Source organism: Phalacrocorax aristotelis, chromosome 18 (assembly GCF_949628215.1).
Source record: "Phalacrocorax aristotelis chromosome 18, bGulAri2.1, whole genome shotgun sequence".
Classification (NCBI taxonomy): Eukaryota; Metazoa; Chordata; class Aves; order Suliformes; family Phalacrocoracidae; genus Phalacrocorax; species Phalacrocorax aristotelis.
Genome location: NC_134293.1, coordinates 4,702,760 through 4,723,074, shown reverse-complemented (window position 1 = coordinate 4,723,074; position 20,315 = coordinate 4,702,760). Strand labels below are relative to the sequence as shown.

The 20,315-nt window shown below is 53.7% G+C and overlaps 1 protein-coding gene across 2 annotated transcripts; it reads right to left on the bottom strand.

Annotated features, from left to right (window-relative positions):
- Positions 1 to 5,889: 5,889 nt before the first annotated feature.
- LHX1 (LIM homeobox 1) lies at positions 5,890 to 13,689 on the bottom strand. 2 transcript variants are annotated; one of them, XM_075113247.1, is made up of 5 exons: positions 12,522 to 13,689; positions 10,916 to 11,142; positions 10,383 to 10,660; positions 9,416 to 9,581; positions 5,890 to 8,922 (listed from the first exon to the last, which is right to left on the bottom strand). In XM_075113247.1, exons 1-5 carry the CDS (start codon positions 12,689 to 12,691, stop codon positions 8,543 to 8,545), a joined length of 1,221 nt encoding a protein of 406 aa, XP_074969348.1. In that variant the 5' UTR covers positions 12,692 to 13,689; the 3' UTR covers positions 5,890 to 8,542. The 2 variants fall into 2 exon arrangements, with proteins under 2 accessions (XP_074969348.1, XP_074969347.1); XM_075113246.1 differs by having other exon boundaries at positions 10,383 to 11,142.
- Positions 13,690 to 20,315: the final 6,626 nt, after the last annotated feature.

Genomic DNA, 20,315 nt, shown 5'->3' with positions numbered 1-20,315 from the left:
TGGCTCGAGCCCTAGCTCGCAGACAAATTGTGCGGGCTGCTTGCTCAGCCCCTTGTTGTCAGCACAAGCCTCTTCCCCAGTCCTTAACTGTTTTTAAATGCTATAAAAATTAATCCAGACATGATTTCTAATTAGAATGCAGAAAGGTGCAGGGCAGGCAGCAGCAGCAGCGGTGTTAGTTCCCCGCAGCAGTGTTCAGTGCAGGCAGTTCTCCTACAGAGGGCAGAGGAATATCATTAATTACCATTGCCTCCAGCAGCCTCGGCGGCTCACTGCTCCCCACCGGCTTCAGGTAGGGGCTTGGAGTCCTGAGAGGCACCGAGGAAGGCGACGGCTGGAGAACCCCCAACAGCTCACCCCCTTCTCAAACACCCTATGACTCACCCTGTAAAACTCTTGTCATACTCTGTTCTGTGAAGACAATATACAGTTCAATTTCTATCAAAATAATGTTTACTAAAAATTTACATTTTCATTCCAGACAAAACCCTTGGATTTTATGCTGTTGAGTATTTCAATTCTACTTTGACTTTTTGTAGTTTGTATTTATTTTATCATGGTATGATTGACAGCTATAATGCTCTGCATTATATATTACATCATTTGCTATTGCTGCAGCAATGTGAAATTAAGCATTGCTATCATGGTTTGTTTTTTTTTTTACTAAGACATACTTCTATAAAACAGGAGATGTTCACAGTGTGTCTTCCCTGGCTTTGTTTCCAGCTTTTTTTTCCTTCGAGTTTGGAGGTATTTTGTTTCCAGAGTAAAAGATGCCATTACAAACAAAGGGAGGAGCCTGGAGAAATACATCTATAGAAAATTAAGTAGCAGAAGCAAGTGCTTACCTGAACAGTTATTTAGGAGTAACTAACTACTTGCTAAACCGAAGAACTAGTGCCAGGACCCCCTGCATAATTGTGTTTTCAAACCTCTGCGCTGTTACAGAGCAAAAAATGGATGTTCTCTAACATAACAAATAATAAACAGCCCCTATTAATAAAGGCTATTAACCTTTAGTGATGGTTAAATAAAACATACCCAATATAACTCGTAAAAAAATTACACAGTGAGTTGCATTAGTCCTTTTGAGTCAAAAATGGACTTCTTGAATTCAACAGCACTTTTGCCACTCGTGCCAGTGAGATCAGGAGTTCACCCACTGAGACTGATGGGACAACTGTTCAGTGTAAATCCCCAATCCAGCAACACATTAGAATTCCCATATGTACAACCGTAAACTGGAGGACTTCTGCCCGAGCTGGTAGACCCGGTTCTTTTCTGTCCTGCATCCATCACTTACATCAGTGCAAAACAAACGTGTAGGGGGAAAATCACCCTACGCTCAGCCGTATGCATCGTGCACACCTCCCGCTGCGCTAGCGTGCGGGGGAGAAGGGGGGAGGCCCCCACACGCTGGCACTTGCTCCGGTTACCCCAGCTCCACTGATCAGCAGTCAAACGGCTGCAGCAGCCGTTAATTCACAATTTTTGATAAGGAGATTCCGTCAGTATAAACCAGCATCAAACAGAAAATGCAGCGTATGAAAGTCATGGATTGTTAAAATATTTCTGCAACAGAGCCTCCTTCTTCGCTGTTTATTCTCTCTCTTTTGCCTTTCACTTAGCAGGGTAATTAAATCAGACTCTCAGGCTCGGTTTTAATTTCTGGTTCACATGCCCTCAAACCATGCTGCCGTGGTTTGGCCTCATAATCGTGTGGGGGAATATTTGTACAAAAATTATATCAATACATTTTAATTTAAGACAATCATGAAAGCCTTTTTATGCGTCACAGTAGGTTCTGTAAAACCCTCTGCCTGTTTATAAACTATAAGCAGAAGCCATCAAACTAACTGACATAATTTCTTTGGCATTTTTCCCCTTAATTTTACTTTTTATTTACATGCTTATTTGCTAAAATGGAAATAACACCCCAAACACTGTACAGATAAACAAGTGAATTTTGAATAGTCTGTACTACAAGAAAGCACTTTGAGGTTCTCACACTCAGCTTCTTTTGCTCCCGTAGATCTGTGGAGCCTGTCATCTTTCAGGAAATTGTCAGATTAGATGGTAGCTTTGGCAGTGAAAGACCATATCATCCTTCTGTGTCTGTATAATTACAGGTTATTAATACGAATCCATTTTTCAGAGCATTTCTTTACTTAAATACATAAATAAAGAAACGTGTTGGAAACGTCAAGCCATTCAGACACCGCCACCGAGTAATTCCCTGCTCGTCCGCGTACCCTTCTACATTCAGCCCCTACCTTGGTGAGCAGAGCGGCGGGAGCGAGGTGGGCTGCGGGCACCAATCTGCGACGGGATTCCCGTAGAGATCCACGGGAATTACACACGCCACAGTCGCGTCTACTGAATTTAATTGAATCGCATTATCAACGGCAGAATTTGACCCATATACAGGGGGCTGCACGCTGTCCAAAAATAGCTACGAGCTGGAGCTGAGCTTATCTTTCCAATGTTTTGGCTAGCAAATGTAATTTTCCAGACCAACCTTTTTCATTTCAGTCATAGTATTTCATTTCAAGATTTTCATTTTAAATCAGCAACATGATTTGTCAGTGAAAAAGAGAAAAAAGAAGAGAAAAGAAAATTGGGGAGAAGCAGAAAAGAGCACACATAAAACCTACCCACTAAAACAAATTACATAACAGGAAATTTAGACTACGTACATAAAAAAACCACGCTCCTGATAAATATTTATCACTGTTTTTCTTCCCCATTTTATTTACTGGAGTATTTCTGATATTCCTAACCCATCACTCCATTCAAAAAACACAGTTGTTTTAAAGATTTAATCAACCCTTAATTGTTCTTACATCTAAAAATATAATGAATACCGTGTGTCTGAACAGACGCACAGCCTAAAGATGCTTCCAGCAGACAAGAATTTTAAAGGCCACCCAGAGACAATTTAAAAACCAGAAGAAAACCTTTTTAGATGGAGCAAAAAGTCTTATTTTTCAGCCACAAAAAAATCTCCCGGTGCAAGCCCCGTGTGCGCACGCTCGTGTGCACAGAAACGCCAGCGCGCAGCCACCCGCGAGACGCTGAGCACAACCACACCAGGCAGCCTTTGCCATAAGCTCCACTCCCAGCAATTCACTGCAACACCTCGGCACGCGTCTCGCTCCAGCTCTACAGAATTCGGGCGGGGGGGTGTTTTGCAGCTCACGTTTACAGTCTGCTGCGTGACGAGTCTCACGCCGTATAGAGACCTTTCAAACAAAACCGCGCTAGAGCTGTCCTGCACACTTGGACTTCCTTGATTAGCAGAGCTTATTCCAAACCACGTGAGATACCGTCAGGCTCTTTAAAGGGTCAGATTCTGCAGGAAGCAAGCCCGTAGTAAAACCAATCAGGAAAAAAAAAAACTAATTCTCAGAGTTGCCAAAAATGCTCTCTAAACAGTGCCCCAAATGTCATCAAGGCAGAGCTATTCCTGAATTTGAAGACAGCCTGTAACAGAAGGCTTAAGAGAGACCAGTTGTGCCGCTTAACCCCAGGAGCGTTGTGTAGAGGGCCAAGGGGATTCTCCGTGAACCAGACCATGATATGCACAATAAAACAGCTACGTGCATCACATTCAGCGATCCCACGCACGAATGGTGAAAACACTGCAGGAAAATCAGTCGCCCTGAGAGTACCCTTACTGTTCCACTTACGGTAATCCCAAGTACAGAGGTTTAGTAATTCGAAGGTCAGCTAACTGTACAGCCACATTTACCCTTCAATTTCTGCATTTACAATTCTGCATTTAATGAATGTAAAACTCTCCAGACAACAACAAACTCTGCTCTCTCAGCATGACCCCATGCTCCATAGCTAAAAGCACCACAAATACTACAAAAAAAGAAGCCGAAGATAGCAATCCCAGAAGGATTTATAATCAACATATATTTTTAATGGTCCCATTAATTTCATTTCTAACTTCATGGGTATTTTGTTGGCATGAGGAACGCTGAGCACCCCAGTGCCATGGCAGACACAAAGAAAAGACCTTCCAGAACCTGCTCCAGCATCGCAACTCCCTGTTCCCAGCTCAACAGCATTGGCAGCATTTAAGGATATGTATCAATTGTTTAATCTTAATATACGTTACTTTATCTGCTAGGTAGTAACAGGAAGGGAGACTGCAAATGCTTGTATTTAATATTGTAAGAACATGCAAAGCTTAAATACAACACTCTTGTTTAGGGAGAAAATGCAGACTATGGCAAAAGGAATCATTCCTGAGAGGACACTGCCATATCTGCCACTTCCCAGGATGGCAAAAGTATGTAAATCACCACCGATATTTTTAAATTATATTTATTTGTAGATTTGTATCATGTACCTATCGCTCAGCATCTGGGTACACAGACACGTATTAAAATAATATACATCATTTGTCTACAAATTGTAATTTAAGTACATTCTTACTCCTGGGATACAGACCTTTACAAATCCCCTACTGTTCCCCAAGCAAAGGCCTGAGTCAACAGATACCAGCAGTGACTGGGGACGCAGGGAAAGGGCAGAGAGGAGAGAGGAGCATCACACAGTGACGGCACCGTGGGACACGGTGCACGATTAGTTTGGGCCAAAAGCAGAGTGGTTTGGATGCTGGAAACTCACAGCGTTTTAAAGACACTTTGATTAGCCTTCAAAATAGCTCCTTCATATAGATTAGCTCAATATGAATAATACTTACAATATTTGCCTTGCACCTTTTTCCTAGTAAATGGTAAATGACCTTACACACAGGGTTTGCACAAGTCTTCAGTCTCACACATGGAAACACCGAGCCTCCCTCGTCCGCGCCGGGAGGGCGCGTACCGCTCCCCCGGCCAACGCCACGGGTGCCATCCAAAACTGGGTGAGCAGACATGGGCCTGTGCGGGGTTTAACGTCACCGGGCTGCACCTTCTGCTGGGACATAGCAACAAGGTGAAGGTCACTGAAACCAGCAGCAGTCAAGGAAGAAAAGATCAAAAGAGAGTAATTACTTCTAAAAATGCTTTTTCAATTACATCGCACATGCGGATAGTTGCACACACGCCACGTCCATGTTTCTGCAGTGAAAAAATCAACCCACACATGTAAAATCCATCCAAGCAGCACATATCTTCGAGGCCCTTCTCCTTCAGACCTCTATTCTCCCAAGTAATGCTACTGAAGTCAATGGAAATGCTCTTGTAAACAAGGACTTACAAGAACCCGACGTGACAATGATTTCAAAAGGAGTTTTGACTGTGCAATTGTTGCTGGATTAGGGTCTTCAGAAACACCGAGCTCGCTCTGAAGAGCACAGAATTCAAATCTGCAAAGTGCTGGGGCCTCCAGCGCAGATCCTGGGAAGCACTGAAGGACACGCTCAGCCTTAAGCATGGGAACAGCTCCTGGGCTCCCCCCGCCAGAGATGGGCAAAACCCCTGCGGAAGGGATGGGAGCTCTGAAAAAAATACAGGCTCTCCTCCCTCCCTTTTATAAGCCACTGACCTAAATTGAACCATATCACATCACTGCTTAAATTAACACAGAATAAACTGTACAAGGACCTCGTTACCAAAAAAAAAAAAGAAAAAAGAAAGAAATTTAAAAAAAAAGAAAGAAAAAGCAAACCCACTTGGCAGACACATTTTCTACAAAGTAAGCTTATTTGGGGAAATTCTCATTTAAAATCATTGATTCAACATTAAAACAGCAGCACAGAGCAGAAGCGCAAACAGCAGTATTTATCAACGGCACTTGCCCAGAATAAGTAAAAGTTTGTAATAAATAGATCACCCATTATTTTGCTTATGTAAATGCCAAACAGAGCAACAAAACACAACAACAATACAAAAGACAAATAAATGAGTTAGACACGGAGTCCATGAGTTTAAGAAGTCTCCCCTGTATTTAATAAAGCATGATTTCTTTTTTTTTTTTAAGAAACACTAACAGATCCCTTGCAGATAGTTTTTATCTTTATATTATTATATAAGACATTTTGTGTTTAAAGTGAACTATTGCTTCATCTAGGTGGCCCCTCTGCTGGGCGTAGAAACTAGGTTGGGAACAAAATAAAAAACCACCATTGAAAATTACAAATCATACAACTTTAAAGCATTTTGATTCCCCACCCCCCCAGTCCAAAGAGATAAATAATTGGATCGCTGGGAATGTAGAAGTCTGTGTTTTAGGGTAAATTTCTGTGTCTACGTAAAATAAAAAAGAAGCCAGCCAGAGTCACGATTAGTTGAGAGACGAAAGAAAATACGCAATTATAGCTCATCCCATTCTATTAGCTCAGCAGGTGGAAAACATTTAAACCACTGACTTTTCAGAACCGAACCTAATTCTTTGCTTCTAACAGAGGTCAAAGTCCTCTCGGAATCAGTGAGAATTTTGCTTTTGAAGAACTGAGTATTTGGGATTCTGCAATCATTTATAATTAAAACATTAAATCTGTCATTTCACAAAGTTCCAGGTTTTTTTTGTTTTGTTTCATTTTTGTCCAAGAAAATTAGCGTGTATCTAGTGCAAAGCAAAATATTCTCCCCCGCTGCCCTTCAGAGAACTTCATATGTACCAAACGCTATTAAACAATTGACCTTGTATCAGCTCTAAAAAAGGATTAAAATTATTTTCATGCCATTGAGGTTATGCTGTGTTCAAACCCATCCAATTAGGGGGGAAAAAAAAAGAAAAATTACCTTCGGAGAATTAATTTAACTAAAACCAGATCAATTAAAAAACGTGTCTTTGCAAGTTTTTTACATTTACAATACATTTTTGTTTATGCATAAAATAAGCATTCTGAATATGTTTTCTCTTAGCACAGACCAAGAAGAGGTTACGATATTTAACAATTTGATTAGTTTCCAATCTTGAAAGGTAACGTACAGCGCAACATATTATTCAACAACTGAGGCTGCAGATGGAAAGAAGGGCTGGAGCTGCCACTGACTGCTATCTGCATCGACACCAGGGTTTAGGCTTCTACCAAAGCAAAAGAGCTATACAGGATTATCAGTAGAGTGGATCGTTCTTTCTCAGGGCTATTTTACTCAAGAGGATCCATTTAAAATTGCTTAAAACATCAAATGAAACACAAGTTATCTAAACATCAGATTTTCTAATTTTATTAAAAACGCACAAATTTTATCCAACATGTTTTCTTTCATACAGTGAATGGTCTAATATGCACTGGAGGTCACACAAGCTTAGGTTTATTAGAACAATAAAAGACATATGAGAAATTTAATATATAAAGAAAAAAGTAGCAGCTGTTGACTGCATATTTGACCATAAAATTTAAATATTTTGGACTTTTATTTTAAAGACACAAAAATAAAACCTGTGTGGGTCTATATAAGTCATATTAACAATTCCATGAATGTTCAACAGGACTAAAAATTAGCAAAGATGCTTGCTTGGTTTTTTTTTTTCTTTTTTAACCTTGTAACACTTTTTAAACACCTTCTCGGGTTGCTGGTGCAAAGCACCTTACAGTATTTGTGCTATATATTTACTTTATTTGGCAACTGTCTGGGTTTCGTGGGTTTTTTTTTTCTTTGCCTTCTGTAAACAACACCTTTTACAAACTAGCACAGTGAACCACAAGCCCTGCAATCTGTTATAACATCTACAGAAAAGAAAATGAACTATTTTGGTTGGTTGCTCAAAATATTTTGCTTTTGAACAAGAGGTTCTAAAACAGGATTTATTAGTAAAACATTGAACTCCTGAATTTAACATTAGACGTAAACAGTTGACTGTTTTTAGTTCAATAGAGTCTTTTTGTTTAGCTTTTCTCTCTCTGTGAAGGTAGAATACTTTTTGTTTGTTTTTTTTTTCAAGTCATTTTCGTTAGAGGTCTGGGTGGTGACCTTTGCTATGATGAGGAGGTTTTGTACGTGTAGCTTTGTGAAGGTAGAAGAGTTGGTGCTGAGGGCTTAACATTTAGTATTTGCTATTTTGGAAAACAAAACAAAAACAAAGGAAAAAGAAAGTTGTCCCACCTGATAGTCAGCAGGCTGAAATGGCTGAAGCTAAAAAGAGTTTCTTGTAGTTGAACTTTCTGAGAGACAAAAAAATTAACAAACAAATTCATAATGCCAGAACCATCCTTAACTGGGAACGCTAGAGTTCTTGAAGCTTTTTTTCCCCCTTTTCTTTGACCTTTCCTTCATTCAATTATTAATTTTTTTAAATGAGAAGTTTCTAAGGATTGTGGCTCTTAGGATGACATCCAACAGGGTAATTCAACCTTAACGCCATCCTACGGTATGGCAGCACTTTACTGTACAGCTTCACCAGTTTCTTTGTCAAATGGTACAAAAAAAGTCCCCTTGCTTGTTTGATACAACCATAACATGAAGATTGTCCTGGTCTAGAGCAAAGCTTGCCTTGGAGCGGCTTGGATTCAGTTCGTTCCCAAGGTAATATTGTCTTAGGGCAGGAGAGATGTTATACTTATTCATTTCTGTACACCATAACAATAAGCAGAACTAGATGATCATCACTTACTTAGACCCAGTTTGTTTTAAAGCTACCACACAGCTGCTTCATTCATTTCTGGTGGATGTGACAAGTGATTGCCATAGTTAGCACCACCGTTGACGGATATCGAAGAAAATGGAGGACTGGGGCCAAAAACTTCCGCCGACATGGAGTGCAAGGACCCGGGCAGGTTGGGTTCGGGGCTGGGCGAGTCTCCGGGGGGGTGCGACATGATGTCAGTGAAGCGCTGAGCCTCACTGGAGGGGTGATGTCCGGGCAGGGGGTGATCCATGGTCCCCAAGGGAGTGCCTGACGGCCCCGAGGAGGGCACGAACGGGAGATCCACGGGTGTCTGAGCTTGAGACGAAGGAGGTCCTTGTGGGAAGAAATCGTAATTGCTTCCAGGGCCGTAATACTCGCTCTGGTAATCTGGTGGACAAGGAGAGACAGAGGGAAGGTGACACACAGGCAAAGTAACAGAGTGGGGAAGACGCGCGAGTGTGCTTTAACGGCGGCACATCGGGGCACCCTGAAACGTCGGCCCACAGCTCGCTGGACCCAAGGGGGGAACGTGCCAACAGCTTGGCCGGGCTCGCTCTGGGCGAGACCCGGGGATCCCCGTCCAGCAGAGCCCCCCGCCAGCAGCGGGGCACCGAAACGGCCACGGCTGCAGAAACGCCCGGGGTCCCGCCGGCAGCACGGCCAGAGCAGCCCCCGGGGGCAGGGGGATCGCCCCCGCCGGGCTCCGAGGGGCGAGGAAACCTGCCGGGCTGCTCGCCCGCGTCCCCCGCGGCGGCGGCACGGCGAGCCGGCCCCGGGGCGGGGACCCTGCCCGGTGCCGAGCGGGGAGCGGGCGGGTGGCCCCGAGGGGTGCGGGCAGCGCAACGCGGGGTGCCGGCGGGGAGGCGAGCGCGATACCCACCTCCGTAGAAGGAGAAAGGGCCGTTGGGGATGAGCTCCCCGGGCTCCAGCCGGTCCACCAGCGGCCGCATCCTGCGTGGGCTGCGGAAGAAGGCGTGCCGGCGGGCGCCCAGCGCGCTCAGCTGCTTCATGCGCCGCTCCTTGGAGCGCCGGTTCTGGAACCAGACCTGGGAAAGCGGCGGGAGAGGCTCCGGTCACGGCAGCCCGCGACCGCGGGTGTCCCGCTCACGGGAATCACCCTCCCACCCGCCACCATCCCCGCTCCACGGGGCTGCGCCTTGCCCCGGGCTCTTTTGTCGGGGTGTGAAGGTGGGGAGCCCCGACCCGGCGCCGGGAGCGGCCCCCGGCCCGCTGCGCCCCCAGCCCCGCTCCTCCGCGCTACAGACGGGGCCGAGCCCACGCGTGACGGCGGCCCCGCGGGCGGCAGGCCGGGCGCTCCCCGCCGCTCGCCGGCTGCAGGTCAAGAATGATTGAGTTAATTCTTATTACCCTGACAAGATTACTCCTAATTACCCTCACACTGAGACTCTCCAATCTAACCTCGTCTTTAATGGTCCTTTAACCCCCCATTACCCCCAGCGCTGCGGGTTTATAAACCTTTTAATAATTCCAGCGCATTGTCATTCTTATTTATCCATTAACCCCTCACATTTATGGTTATTAATTTCGATACCATTTACAGCTTCTTTAGGACTTTCTAAAAGCATCCCGCATCTCTGTCCCTGCCGACCGGCCGGGGCTGGGGGGGCCGGGGTCGGGCTCGGGCGGGGGGTGGTAATAACGATTTGAAACGACGGCGGGGCTTTCCCCGGCCCTGCAGTGCGGGGACTGCCGGGCACCGGCCCCCGCCCACACCGCCGCTTCCCCCCCCAAGGCGTGCGGGGCCGGGACCGCTGCCCCGGGGGGGGGCCGGGGATGTCCACGCCCGGTGCCCCGGGACGGGGGGGGGGGGGGGGGGGGCGCGGTACCTGGATGACCCGCATGTTGAGGCCGGTCTCCTGCGCCAGCTGCTCCCTGATGTGCCGGGTGGGTTTGGGGGTGGCCGCGAAGGCGGCTTTCAGAGTCTCTAGCTGTTTGGCTTTGATGGTGGTGCGGGGTCCCCGCCGCTTGGCCCCCAGGTTCTGGTCGTCGTTTTCGTTGCTGCCCGTCTCTTTGTCGGAGACGTTGGCGCTTTCCGAGTCCTTGGCGTCGTCCTGGGAAGGGTCTTGGGAGTCGGGGGACAGGCTGGGGTCACTGCCGGTGGTGGCTGGGTGAGAGCAAAGCGGGTCACGATCAACCTGGGGGCGGCAGGGGAGGAGACACCGACGGCGGGGGACGGGCCGGTACAACCGGGGGAGAGGGAACGGGAGGGGAGAGGAGAAGGAGAGGGGACGGGAGGGGAGAGGAGAAGGAGAGAGGACGGGAGGGGAGAGGAGAAGGGAAGGAGTGCGGGTCTCTCCCCGCCGAGAAGCCGGGGCTGAGCGCGTCCCCGCCCCGCATCGCCCCGGCCGCGCTCCCTCACCTGAATGCAGGCTGTTTTCTTTGGCAGTATTGCTGTTATTTAGGTAATCTTCTTTGCAGACAAACTTGTTTTCGTCTATGATGTAGAGCTCCTCGCCGGTGGAGAGTTGCTTGTTACACATCATACACGTAAAACAGTTCAAGTGGAACACTTTGCTCCGCGCCCTGCGGACCAGGTCGCTGGGGGAGATGCCCTGGGCACAGCCCGCGCACTTGGTCCCGAAACACCTGCGGGGAGAGGCCGGGGAGCGGGTCAGCAGCGCCCGCCCGAGCCGCGGGGCCCCGCCGGGAGCGGCCCCGCAGCCCCGCGCCCCTCACCGCCGCCTCCGCTCGCCCCGGCGAGCTGCACCGCTCGGCCGTGCAAAATTAAATTAAATAAAGCATCCTTCCACAGCGTTCCCCCTTTCCTAGCGAGCGGATGCCTGAAATGATATCTAAAAAAAACCCCAAACAACCCCCCAAAAAAACCCAAAATCGCCCAGAAGCCCCGGCTGGGCAGAGGATGAAGTGCCGAGGGATTTATTAAACACGGGGGCTGCGTTGTCCCGGGTCCCCCCGCTGCCCCGACGCTGATTAACGACACTAACAGCCGTTAGGCAGAAGCGCCGGTATGCCCTTACGCGCCACGGCCGCGCCTTGGCCGGAGGAGCTGCCGGTACCGGCTCGGCCGGCGATGGGGAGCCGGGGGCCGGGCGGCGCCGGCCCCGCACCGGGACTGGGTGCCCGCAGCGCTCTGCTCCTAGCGGGGCCACATCGCGGGGCTCCCGCCAGCGCCGGTCCCATGCCCGGGGGGGGGCAGCGCTCCGCCCCGCCGGGCGATGCGGTGTTCGGGAAGGGCTCCGCCGCGACCCCGGGCCGCGCTTTGCCGGTGTTGCCGGTGTGCCTGCGGGCCGGGGCGGCGGAGGCCGGTTTATTCCGGGGCCGGCCGGGATGCCCGGGGGAAGCGATCGGTGCCGGTACCCGCTCCCCTCTCCATCGATCCGCCGGGGGTGCGCGGGGGAGTCGCTGCCCGCCGGGGAGGCCTCGGCTCGGTTTGACGGGTTGCGCTGGGCCCGCGGAGCCGCGCACCGGGCCCTCCCCGCCGGGGCGGCACCGGGCTCCGGCCGTGCTGAGAACAAGGCCGGGCTCCCGCCCGCGGGGGCTGCGCTCAGAGCCGCGGAAAGGCCCGGCAAGTGCCGCTGTAACGGCGGCGGGGTCGCCCCCCCCCCCCCCGCCCCGCACCACCGGGCCCTGCTCGGCCCCGGCCCGCACCGCCCCCGCTCCGCCGCTCGATAGTTTCGAGGCAACTTTGGGGAACCGGAGCTTGGCCGGTGCCCGCGGAGAAGGGCCGACCCTCGCCCTGCGGACCCCGACGGGGCGCTCGGAAGGGTCCCTTCTTCGGGCCTGAGCCGCGCCTGCCCCGCCGGGACCCCCGCGCCCGCCCCGGGAGAGCGCCCGGAGCGGTAACGACGGGGACGGGGGGGCTGCGTGTGCGCAGGGACGGGGGAGAGGCGTTTGTGGGAGACGCTGGACAACGGGGGAACACAAGAAAAAAAAAAAAGGGAAAAAGGGAGATAAAAAATGGATGCAGGGGAGCTACGGCTGCGGGCAGGGGATCCGGTACTTACCGAAAGAAGTCGTTTTTGCAGTAAAGCTTGCCTTCTCGCGAAAAGCATTTCTCTGTCAAATTGCATTTACATTCACAGCACTGAACACACTTCACATGCCAAGCCCTGTCCAGTACATTCAACAAAAACCGGTCCAAGATTGGCCTTTTGCAGCCTGCACAGTGAACCATTGTCTTTGGTTATTTCTGAGAGTGGGGGGTATTGGTTTCCCAGATGTCAAGCAAAAAAAAAAATTAAAAACAACAAAAAAATTAAAAGACGACAACACTGGCGTAGGTTTGCTTTTTTTTGTGTGTGTTTGTTTTAAAAGCCTTGGAGAAGTGAAGGAGGAGAAAAAGAAAGGGAGGAAGAAAAATCTTCGTTCGAGTGTCCTAGGAGGGATACACAGGAGAAACCACCCACTGCCCGAGGAGACCAGCGCTTCGCCGCAACCGCAGAATCTCGGCCGCTACCGACCACGACAGCAACAACAACAACAACAATAATAATAGTAACAATAAAATAATAACGGCTATAAAGGTCGGCGCTCATAAAAAATAAAAAATACAACAATTTAAAAAAAAAAAAAAAGAAGAACGCCAAAAAGCGAGCGTGATGAGTTTTTCTCAGGTCTGAGGTAGAGCAGTCAGGAGTCAAAGTGCTTTTCCCAAAGAGAAATCAGAGGAAAAAAATTTTTTTTAAAATGAAAAACAAAAAAAACCAAAACAAAAAAGCCAACGAACCCAAACAAAACGAGACATGGAGACCCGACAGCGGTCAGAAGGGCTTGGGCTGCTGCCGCGGCGACATGGCCCTACGCGCCGCGGAGCGGGCCGCCGTCCTTACGCGGGGGGGGGTGGGGGGGGGACACGGGGACGCTCCGCAGCTCCTCGCTCCGTGTTCTGTCTGTCTGTCTCTCCCTCGACGTCTCGGCGGTACCGACGTCGCGCCCGGCTCCTACCTACCCCCGCTCACCGCCCTGCGCGCTACCCGCGGCGGCCGGCCGCGTCCCCACCGAGCCGGCGCGGCATCGCTCGGCTCTACCGGCTGCTTGTTCCGCCTCCCGCGGCGGCGGCGGGCCGGGCCGTGCCGTGCCGTGCCGGTGGTGGCGGAGGAGGAGGAGGCGGAGGCGGAGGGAGGGCAGGGCAGGGCAGGGCGGAGAGCGGCGCTGCCCGCGCCGTCCCGGCAGCGCAGGGCGCACTGCATGTTCCCGCCAGCCCCGCCGCCCCGGCCTTATGCACCGCGCGCGCACGTCACCGCCCGCCCCGGCCAATCGCCGCCGCCGCCGCCGCCCCCCCCCACACCCCTCCGCCCCCCCCGCCCCTCCCGCCTCCCGTTCCCGCCGCGCCGCCGCCGGACGGGGCGTCCGCGCCCCTTTATAGAGCCGCCGGGGCGCCGCCAACGCCTCCGCCCGCTCCCGGCCCGCGCCGCACGGCGGGGCGGACAGACACACCGACCGACCGACGGACGGCCCGCGCGGGCCCGGCCGAGGCGCGCCCTGCAGCGGGTAGGTGCGTCGGTGGCGGGCGGGGTGGGAACTGGGCTGCTCGGTGGGGTCGGGGACCCCCCCCCTCCCGCAGGGTTACGCATCCGTGATAGGGACCCACCGGAGCGGTTCGCTCGGAAGCGGCGCCCAACGAGTTCCCGGTTTACCGTGGGGTTTCCCCCCCCCCGCATCGGTGGGAGCCGAGGGCGGGGGGCGCGGAGTCTCTCGCGGTGCGGTGCGACTCCCGGAAGGAAAAACCCGCGACGGTTCGCTTTTCCCGGGAGAAAAGGTGCGGATAGAGCCGGGACGGCGGCGCGGGGGGCTCCGACGTGCCCGGGCGGGGAGGGGGCGGCGGGACCGGCAGCCGCCTGGCGCCGCGGGCAGAGGGACGGCGCCGGTAACTTCGCACCGATTCCGTTGCCGGCACTCGCAGCGCCCTTTTGGGGCCGATCCGGCTGCCCCCGATATCCACACCCCACCCCCTTTTTTTTCTTGTTTAAGGAAATAAAACCGCATTTGCTCTTACCTTCCAGGGGCCCGGTCGGTCGCCGGGGCGGTTCGGAGGGCCGTGATTTCTCTTTCCTCCCCGCTTTGCCGCCCGGCGGGAGCTGCCGCTCCGGGGAGGTGCCGCCGCCCGGGCCCCGGGCCCCTCCCTCTCCCCTTCCCGTCGGGCCCATTGATCCGCCGGCGGGAAATTAGGAGGGAAACGGCGGATTAATTGCCCGAGGGTCACAGACGGGGCTGCGAAACGGGGCACCCCCTGTCCCGGGGGCTGGCGGAATCCCGCCCCGGAGCCCGCAGCACCCCGCGCCTCCCCGCGCCCTTGCACACAGCCCGCGCTCTCTTTCACGTCTGTTTTCCTCGTCCTTGAGGAAAAAAAAATAAAGTGGGGGAGGGAAAAATTGGATGATAAAAAGGAAAACGAAGGCTGGAAAATCCCGCCCCCCCGCCCCGGTGCCGGGGCGCGGCTCCGCGCCCTGCCCGCCGCTTCGGCCTGGGGGTGCGGGGGTGTGGAGCCTACCCGCACCGGGAGAGCTGCGGGGCAGCTCATGGGCCGAGGCATCACCCTGGTGCTCCTGCGGGTGTTTAAAAGCCCCCGGGGCTGCGTCCGTGATTTGGTGTGTGTGTCGTGTCCCCCGCCCCTCCCCCAGGTCTCCCAGTGCCCCCACGCCGGGACGGAGCCGGCCATCACCGCCCCGTCGGGGCCGCGCCTCGGGGTCGCGCCGGGCTCTCGGCGTCCCTGCCCTCCCCGCCCAGCTGTTGGGTCGCTTTGCCGGATCAATAGAGCCCCGGGCGCCCCCCCCGGCCCCCCTGCATATGGGCCACTTCTCATGCGGAGCGGAGGGGCCGGGGCGGGCGGGCGGCCCCGCTCTGCCGCCCGGGAAGGCGACAGCTGCGGGCTGCCGTCAGGGGAGCGCTTCCCTTTGACTGCGGGCCCCAAGTGACATGTGTTGGTGGGGATGAATGAGGGGAAGGAGATGAGCATCTTATGTCCATCAAGCACCAGTTTTTCACAGCGATTCCCCCCCCCCCCGCTCCTTTCCCAGGCGTTAGCGAAAGCATCTGGTTATCCCCTGCCCCCTCCAGCCCCGTTGGCTCCGCGCAGGGCCCGGCGACGCCAAGGGGGGCACAGACCGCTGTGCCCCACCCCCCCCAAACCACCCACCACCCCTCCCGGGCTGAGGGGAGCGCAGCCCGCCGCCCCGGGGTACCCGCCGCGGTGGGGCGGCCAGCGCTGATGTCCCGGCGGGGCTCCCCGCCCCGGAACAAGCAAATCCCCCCAAAATCGCCCCGGAGAGACCGATGGGGGCTTCTTCCCCCCTGCTCCGAGCGGTGGGGACCGTGGGGTGCCCTAGGTCCGCCTCGCCCCCCCCCCCCGGCGACCCCGACTCTGAAAGCCGAAAATACCAGCGCTGTTTCCAGCAGGCACCGAAAAGAAAAACTCACCAAGCCCGGCCTTCCCCCCGCCGCGGGGTCCCGCGGGACAGGCGTATCCCGGCGTGGGGCACCCACGGGCCGGGGAGTCCGCGGAGCCTGGGGAGGGAGGCGGAAATCCCGCCCCCCCCCCGCCCCGGGCGACGGGGATGGACGGCACGGCAGCCCCCGGCCTGCCATCGCCCCCTCCTAAGGCAAGGCGGCTGCGCTGGGGATTGGGCTTTGGGGTGGGTTTTTTTGGTTTTTGGTGGTTTTTTTGGGGTGTTTTTCAACGCATTTTGCAATTCGCCCAGGCCCGTTCCCGGCCGGGAGAGCGGGGCGGCGGGGCCGAGCCTGCCCGTACCCCCGGCCCGGGTGCTGCAGAGCCGAGCAACTCCGCCCGGCCCCGGTGCTGAAAAAGAGGGAAATGAGAAGAGTAAAAAAAAAAAAAAAAATCGAATTTATTTTAAATCTAATACAGAAAAAACCAAAAGCCCCTTTCAGGCGAATTTGAATTTGCATTTTATTGGTGTCGTTCCCGTCTTTTTAGTTAAACATCACCCTGTTTATCATCACCCTTTCTACACGGCTGCGCTCGGTAATGGGGTTTCACTCTCCTTTACGGGGCACCAGTGCCGTGCGAGCACCGGAGCCGCTGCCGGCGGGGCGGCGGGGACCACGGCCGTTGCGGGGCATCCCCCGGCCCAGCCGCTCCCTCCCCCCGAGCGAAGCCGGGGAAGAAACTTCCCTCCCTCCCAGGCACAGACACTCTCTCTGCCGTGTCGTGTGTCCGTCCCCCCCCCGCGGCACTAAGCTTCCCCTCTTCCCCCCACCCCCCCCTTTTTTTTTAAAAAAAATTATTTTCCCGTGCTTCCCAACGTCTCGCAACCACCGCGCCCGGGATCGCTGATGCTGCCGGGCTCTGAGCGGCCGCCGGAGCCACCAGAAACGCGTGGCGGAGCCGCTTCGTCCCCGCGGCCCCACCGTGGGTGGGAGCATCCACGACCGGGGGGTGGGGGGCAGCCCCGAGCTCCCGGCCCGACCCCTCCGCAGCCCGGCGGAACGCTGCCCGGGGCGGCGGGGGTCGCTCCGGGGGGTCGCGCCGCGGGGGGACAGCCCGTGGAGAGGGGTTGTGGGGGGGGTGTCACACCTTCCCCCCCCCCCCCAAACTTTCCCCCGCAGGAAGAGCGCCTCCGCCTGATTAAATATATATGCGGCTAATGCACTAAACAAATATTGAAGTTCGGATGTAATTAAGCCTGTAGAACATCCCCGCGCAATAACCCCCTTGCTGGACAGGGTCCAGCGCCGGGTTGCTTTTAAAAAAACTTGGAAAAAAAAGATCTTTCAATTATGGATTAGAGGTTCCCGGTTTATTCTGCCACACTCGGGTCGATGCGGAGGGTAAACACGCCCGGGCGGTCCCGCACCGTCCCCCGTGTCCCCCCCCCGCGGCTCCGCTCGCCTTTCCCTTTTCTTATTTATTTTTCTGCTCTCCCCCCCCCTTGATTAGCCCTCCCGGGTTTCCTTCCACGTCGCTAAATGTTGTCGCTTACACTCCCAGCTCATGCATTGTTTATGGAAAATATAGTTAATAAATAATTACAAATCCGAGGTGTGCGACTCTGCGTTTGACTGGGAGCTGCCGGCGGAGCCGGGGAAGCGGCCGGGAAGAGCCCGGGGGGGCCCGGGGAGGGTCCCGGGGAGGCGGGAGGGGGGTGTGAGCTCCGCCGCGGCCGGCTGGGGGTCGGGCCGGGCTCGAGGGGGTGGGTCGGGAGAGCCCGGGGGTGCGAGAGCTGAAGGGGATTCTTCGCGTTGTTAAAGGGAGAAAGGGCAGCTAAAAGACGAATAAAAGAGAAAAGAAAGAAAAGTGAAGAGGTGGCGGGGGCGGGGGGGAGACTATAAAAAAAGAGGGTGAAACAAACCCCAGGAGGACGCACCGATCCCGACTCATCCATCTTCATTGTCTCCGTGTGTGCAAAAGCAACTCCAGTATAAGGAAAAGCCACTATCAAAGCCATGGCTTTATTTTATATCCTATAGATCAGGAGGGAGGCAAAGCTTTATTTTCGCCCAGAGACAGATATTTTATTTCTCTCTTACGGTTTTATGTGTGAGAGATGTCAAAAAGGTAAAATAGATTGCTAATGCATAGGCAAAACGAAGCTGTTTTGGCATGCTCTGTGTCATGAGGTCTCCCAGGGAGAGCAGGCTGGGGATTTAGGGCTGATGGGAGACTCTGGGGGATTTCTGCTAAAACATCTCTCTCCATAAATTCAGCCGCATGGTCAGCTCGAGAGGGAGGAAGAGTTTTAAAGGGGAAGAGTTGGAGCGCGGCGGGAAGGCGCGGGGACCCCCGGCCCCGCTGGCCCCAGCCCGGTGCGGCCCCGGGGGGCGACAGCGGCGCTGCCGCTCGCTTCTCCCGGCGGAGCGGCGGCGCTGGGGACGCGCCGGAGCCGCTCCCGGCACCACGAAGCGCCCCCGGCTCGTCCCGTCCCGCCCCGCCGAAACGCCTCTGTGCCCCCATCACCTCCCCAGCCCCTCCCAGCGCCCCCCCCCCCCCCAAAGAACCCCAAACATGTACATATATAAAGCCAAGCAGGCAGCCCCCGCTGGTCGGTCTGAACCCAGCGGCTCGTTCCGCAGCGGCAGCCCCCGGCCGCCTCCGCGCTGCTCCTCGCCTGCCTCTGCGCCGAGCCCCGGCAGCGGATTTGCAAGGACCTTTTGCAAAGTTAAAATATATCTCCCCAAGCTGCAACAATTTTCATACTTTTTGACCTCGGGGATTTACTTAGCACGTTAAGTTCAAGGCTCAGAAGCCCAAGGCTATTACTCATTTAGGCACTCCCACCACCAACACTTTTCACCACATATTTTATCATTTGACTTCCTGGCTTAAATTCATGTTATGGCAAATAATGGATGGTAATACTTTCCCCCTTCCCCATGTTAATTGTCTTGTCTGACAACCTCCGCATTTGAAATGATTTAAAGCAAACAACGGTGCAGCGAGACCGGGAGACAAACCGGCACGAACCATCTGCGGGAGCCCTGCAGCTCCGGCTCTTCCCTCGCAAGTTGGTGGGTGGATCCAGGGGCCGGATCCAGACCACAGCGAGCCCTCCCCCCGCCCCGCAAGCAGCGCCCCAGCTCCTGCTGGGGTCACCGGGGTGCTAAGGCAGCTTCTCCCCAGTGCCTTGCAGCCCCCTCGGGGTGCTGGGCCGCCGCGCCTGCCCCTGCCACCGGCCCCTCCGGCTTTCCAGCCCAAAACATTGCTCTTCGTGAGGTGGCTGAAATGGGGAAACAAAACGGAGTGCTATTTGCAAATTAAAAAAAGCAAGGTGTAGTTGATTAGCAAATTAATTATTTCAGTACCCCCAGGATTATATTGTTTTTCTAAGTTCTGTGGGCCTGTGTAATTTACTAATTTCACAGTCACTGAACTTCCCTGGGAGTGAGAGTCAATCTCATCCACCCATCTAATACGTATACGCGATTTTGTGCAGAGGCACCGAGTCTACTCACAGTGTCAGAGGGAAGAGGGTGCCCAGACCTTTCCCCCTGCCACTGACCCCCTGCGTGACTCTGGGCAAATTATTTGTTGTTTTTTTTTCTTGTTTCTGAGGGTGGACGGTACCTTCCCACCCAAAAGGGACACTATCTTCCTGCTTAGGAAGGAGTAACTGCATGGACTTTACTCTACTCAGTGCTGTCACTGGCTTCCCATATCTGTACAGAAAAAGGGCTGCTGCATTATTTGTCCTGTACAAGCAGATGGAGTAGAGGGTGCCTGATTCAAGAGGGTTTTTGCCATCAGCAGAATGCCAGCCTTTGGTGTCTGCCATCACTGTCAGGCAGAGTGTTTGAGAAAAATAGTGGAAATCAAACCAAATAGGACTATCCCAATAAAATATAGGGATAACACGCCTACACTGGGGGGGAACCAGCACTGCCCTCTGCCTACCTGCTGCAGATGCAGATCGTAGTTTGGGGTGACAAAACAGCATTACCCGGACCAGGTACTGCAGCACCACAAACTTCCCTCGCTGTTTGTGAAAATGAATCCAGAGCTCCTGGCTGTATTTATACCTGTCTGCTTAGTCCCGACCTCTGATTAATCATATTCTATATATAGATTCTGTAATTTGATACCACATTACTATACGATATCCTATGTCACACCCTATTTATATAGGCTTCTATTTTAAGGCTTCTGACAGGCTGTGGAGGCTCTGGCCAGCGTGCCCTTCTTTCTCTCTGCTTTATCATATGCCCTCAAACGGAGGCAGCTGGGTTTATGCTGTTTGAGCCCAACAAAGTTCCCGGCTGCCAGCTGTCTGCAGCTCAGCACAACACTTTGTCGGCCCGGACCAGGTGGGCAAGAGCCAGGTACAAGGCAGACGCTGCGTGGGAGT

What these genes read in the sequence shown, in the direction of transcription:
- LHX1 (XM_075113246.1), bottom strand. Translation starts at nt 12,691, where the DNA reads ATGGTTCACTGTGCAGGCTGCAAAAGGCCAATCTTGGACCGGTTTTTG. An exon ending in TCAACATGCGGGTCATCCAG is followed by an intron (nt 9,582 to 10,382) that starts GTACCGCGCCCC and finishes CCGCTTTCCCAG; the next exon opens with GTCTGGTTCCAGAACCGGCG. An exon ending in CCCTTTCTCCTTCTACGGAG is followed by an intron (nt 8,923 to 9,415) that starts GTGGGTATCGCG and finishes CTTGTCCACCAG; the next exon opens with ATTACCAGAGCGAGTATTAC.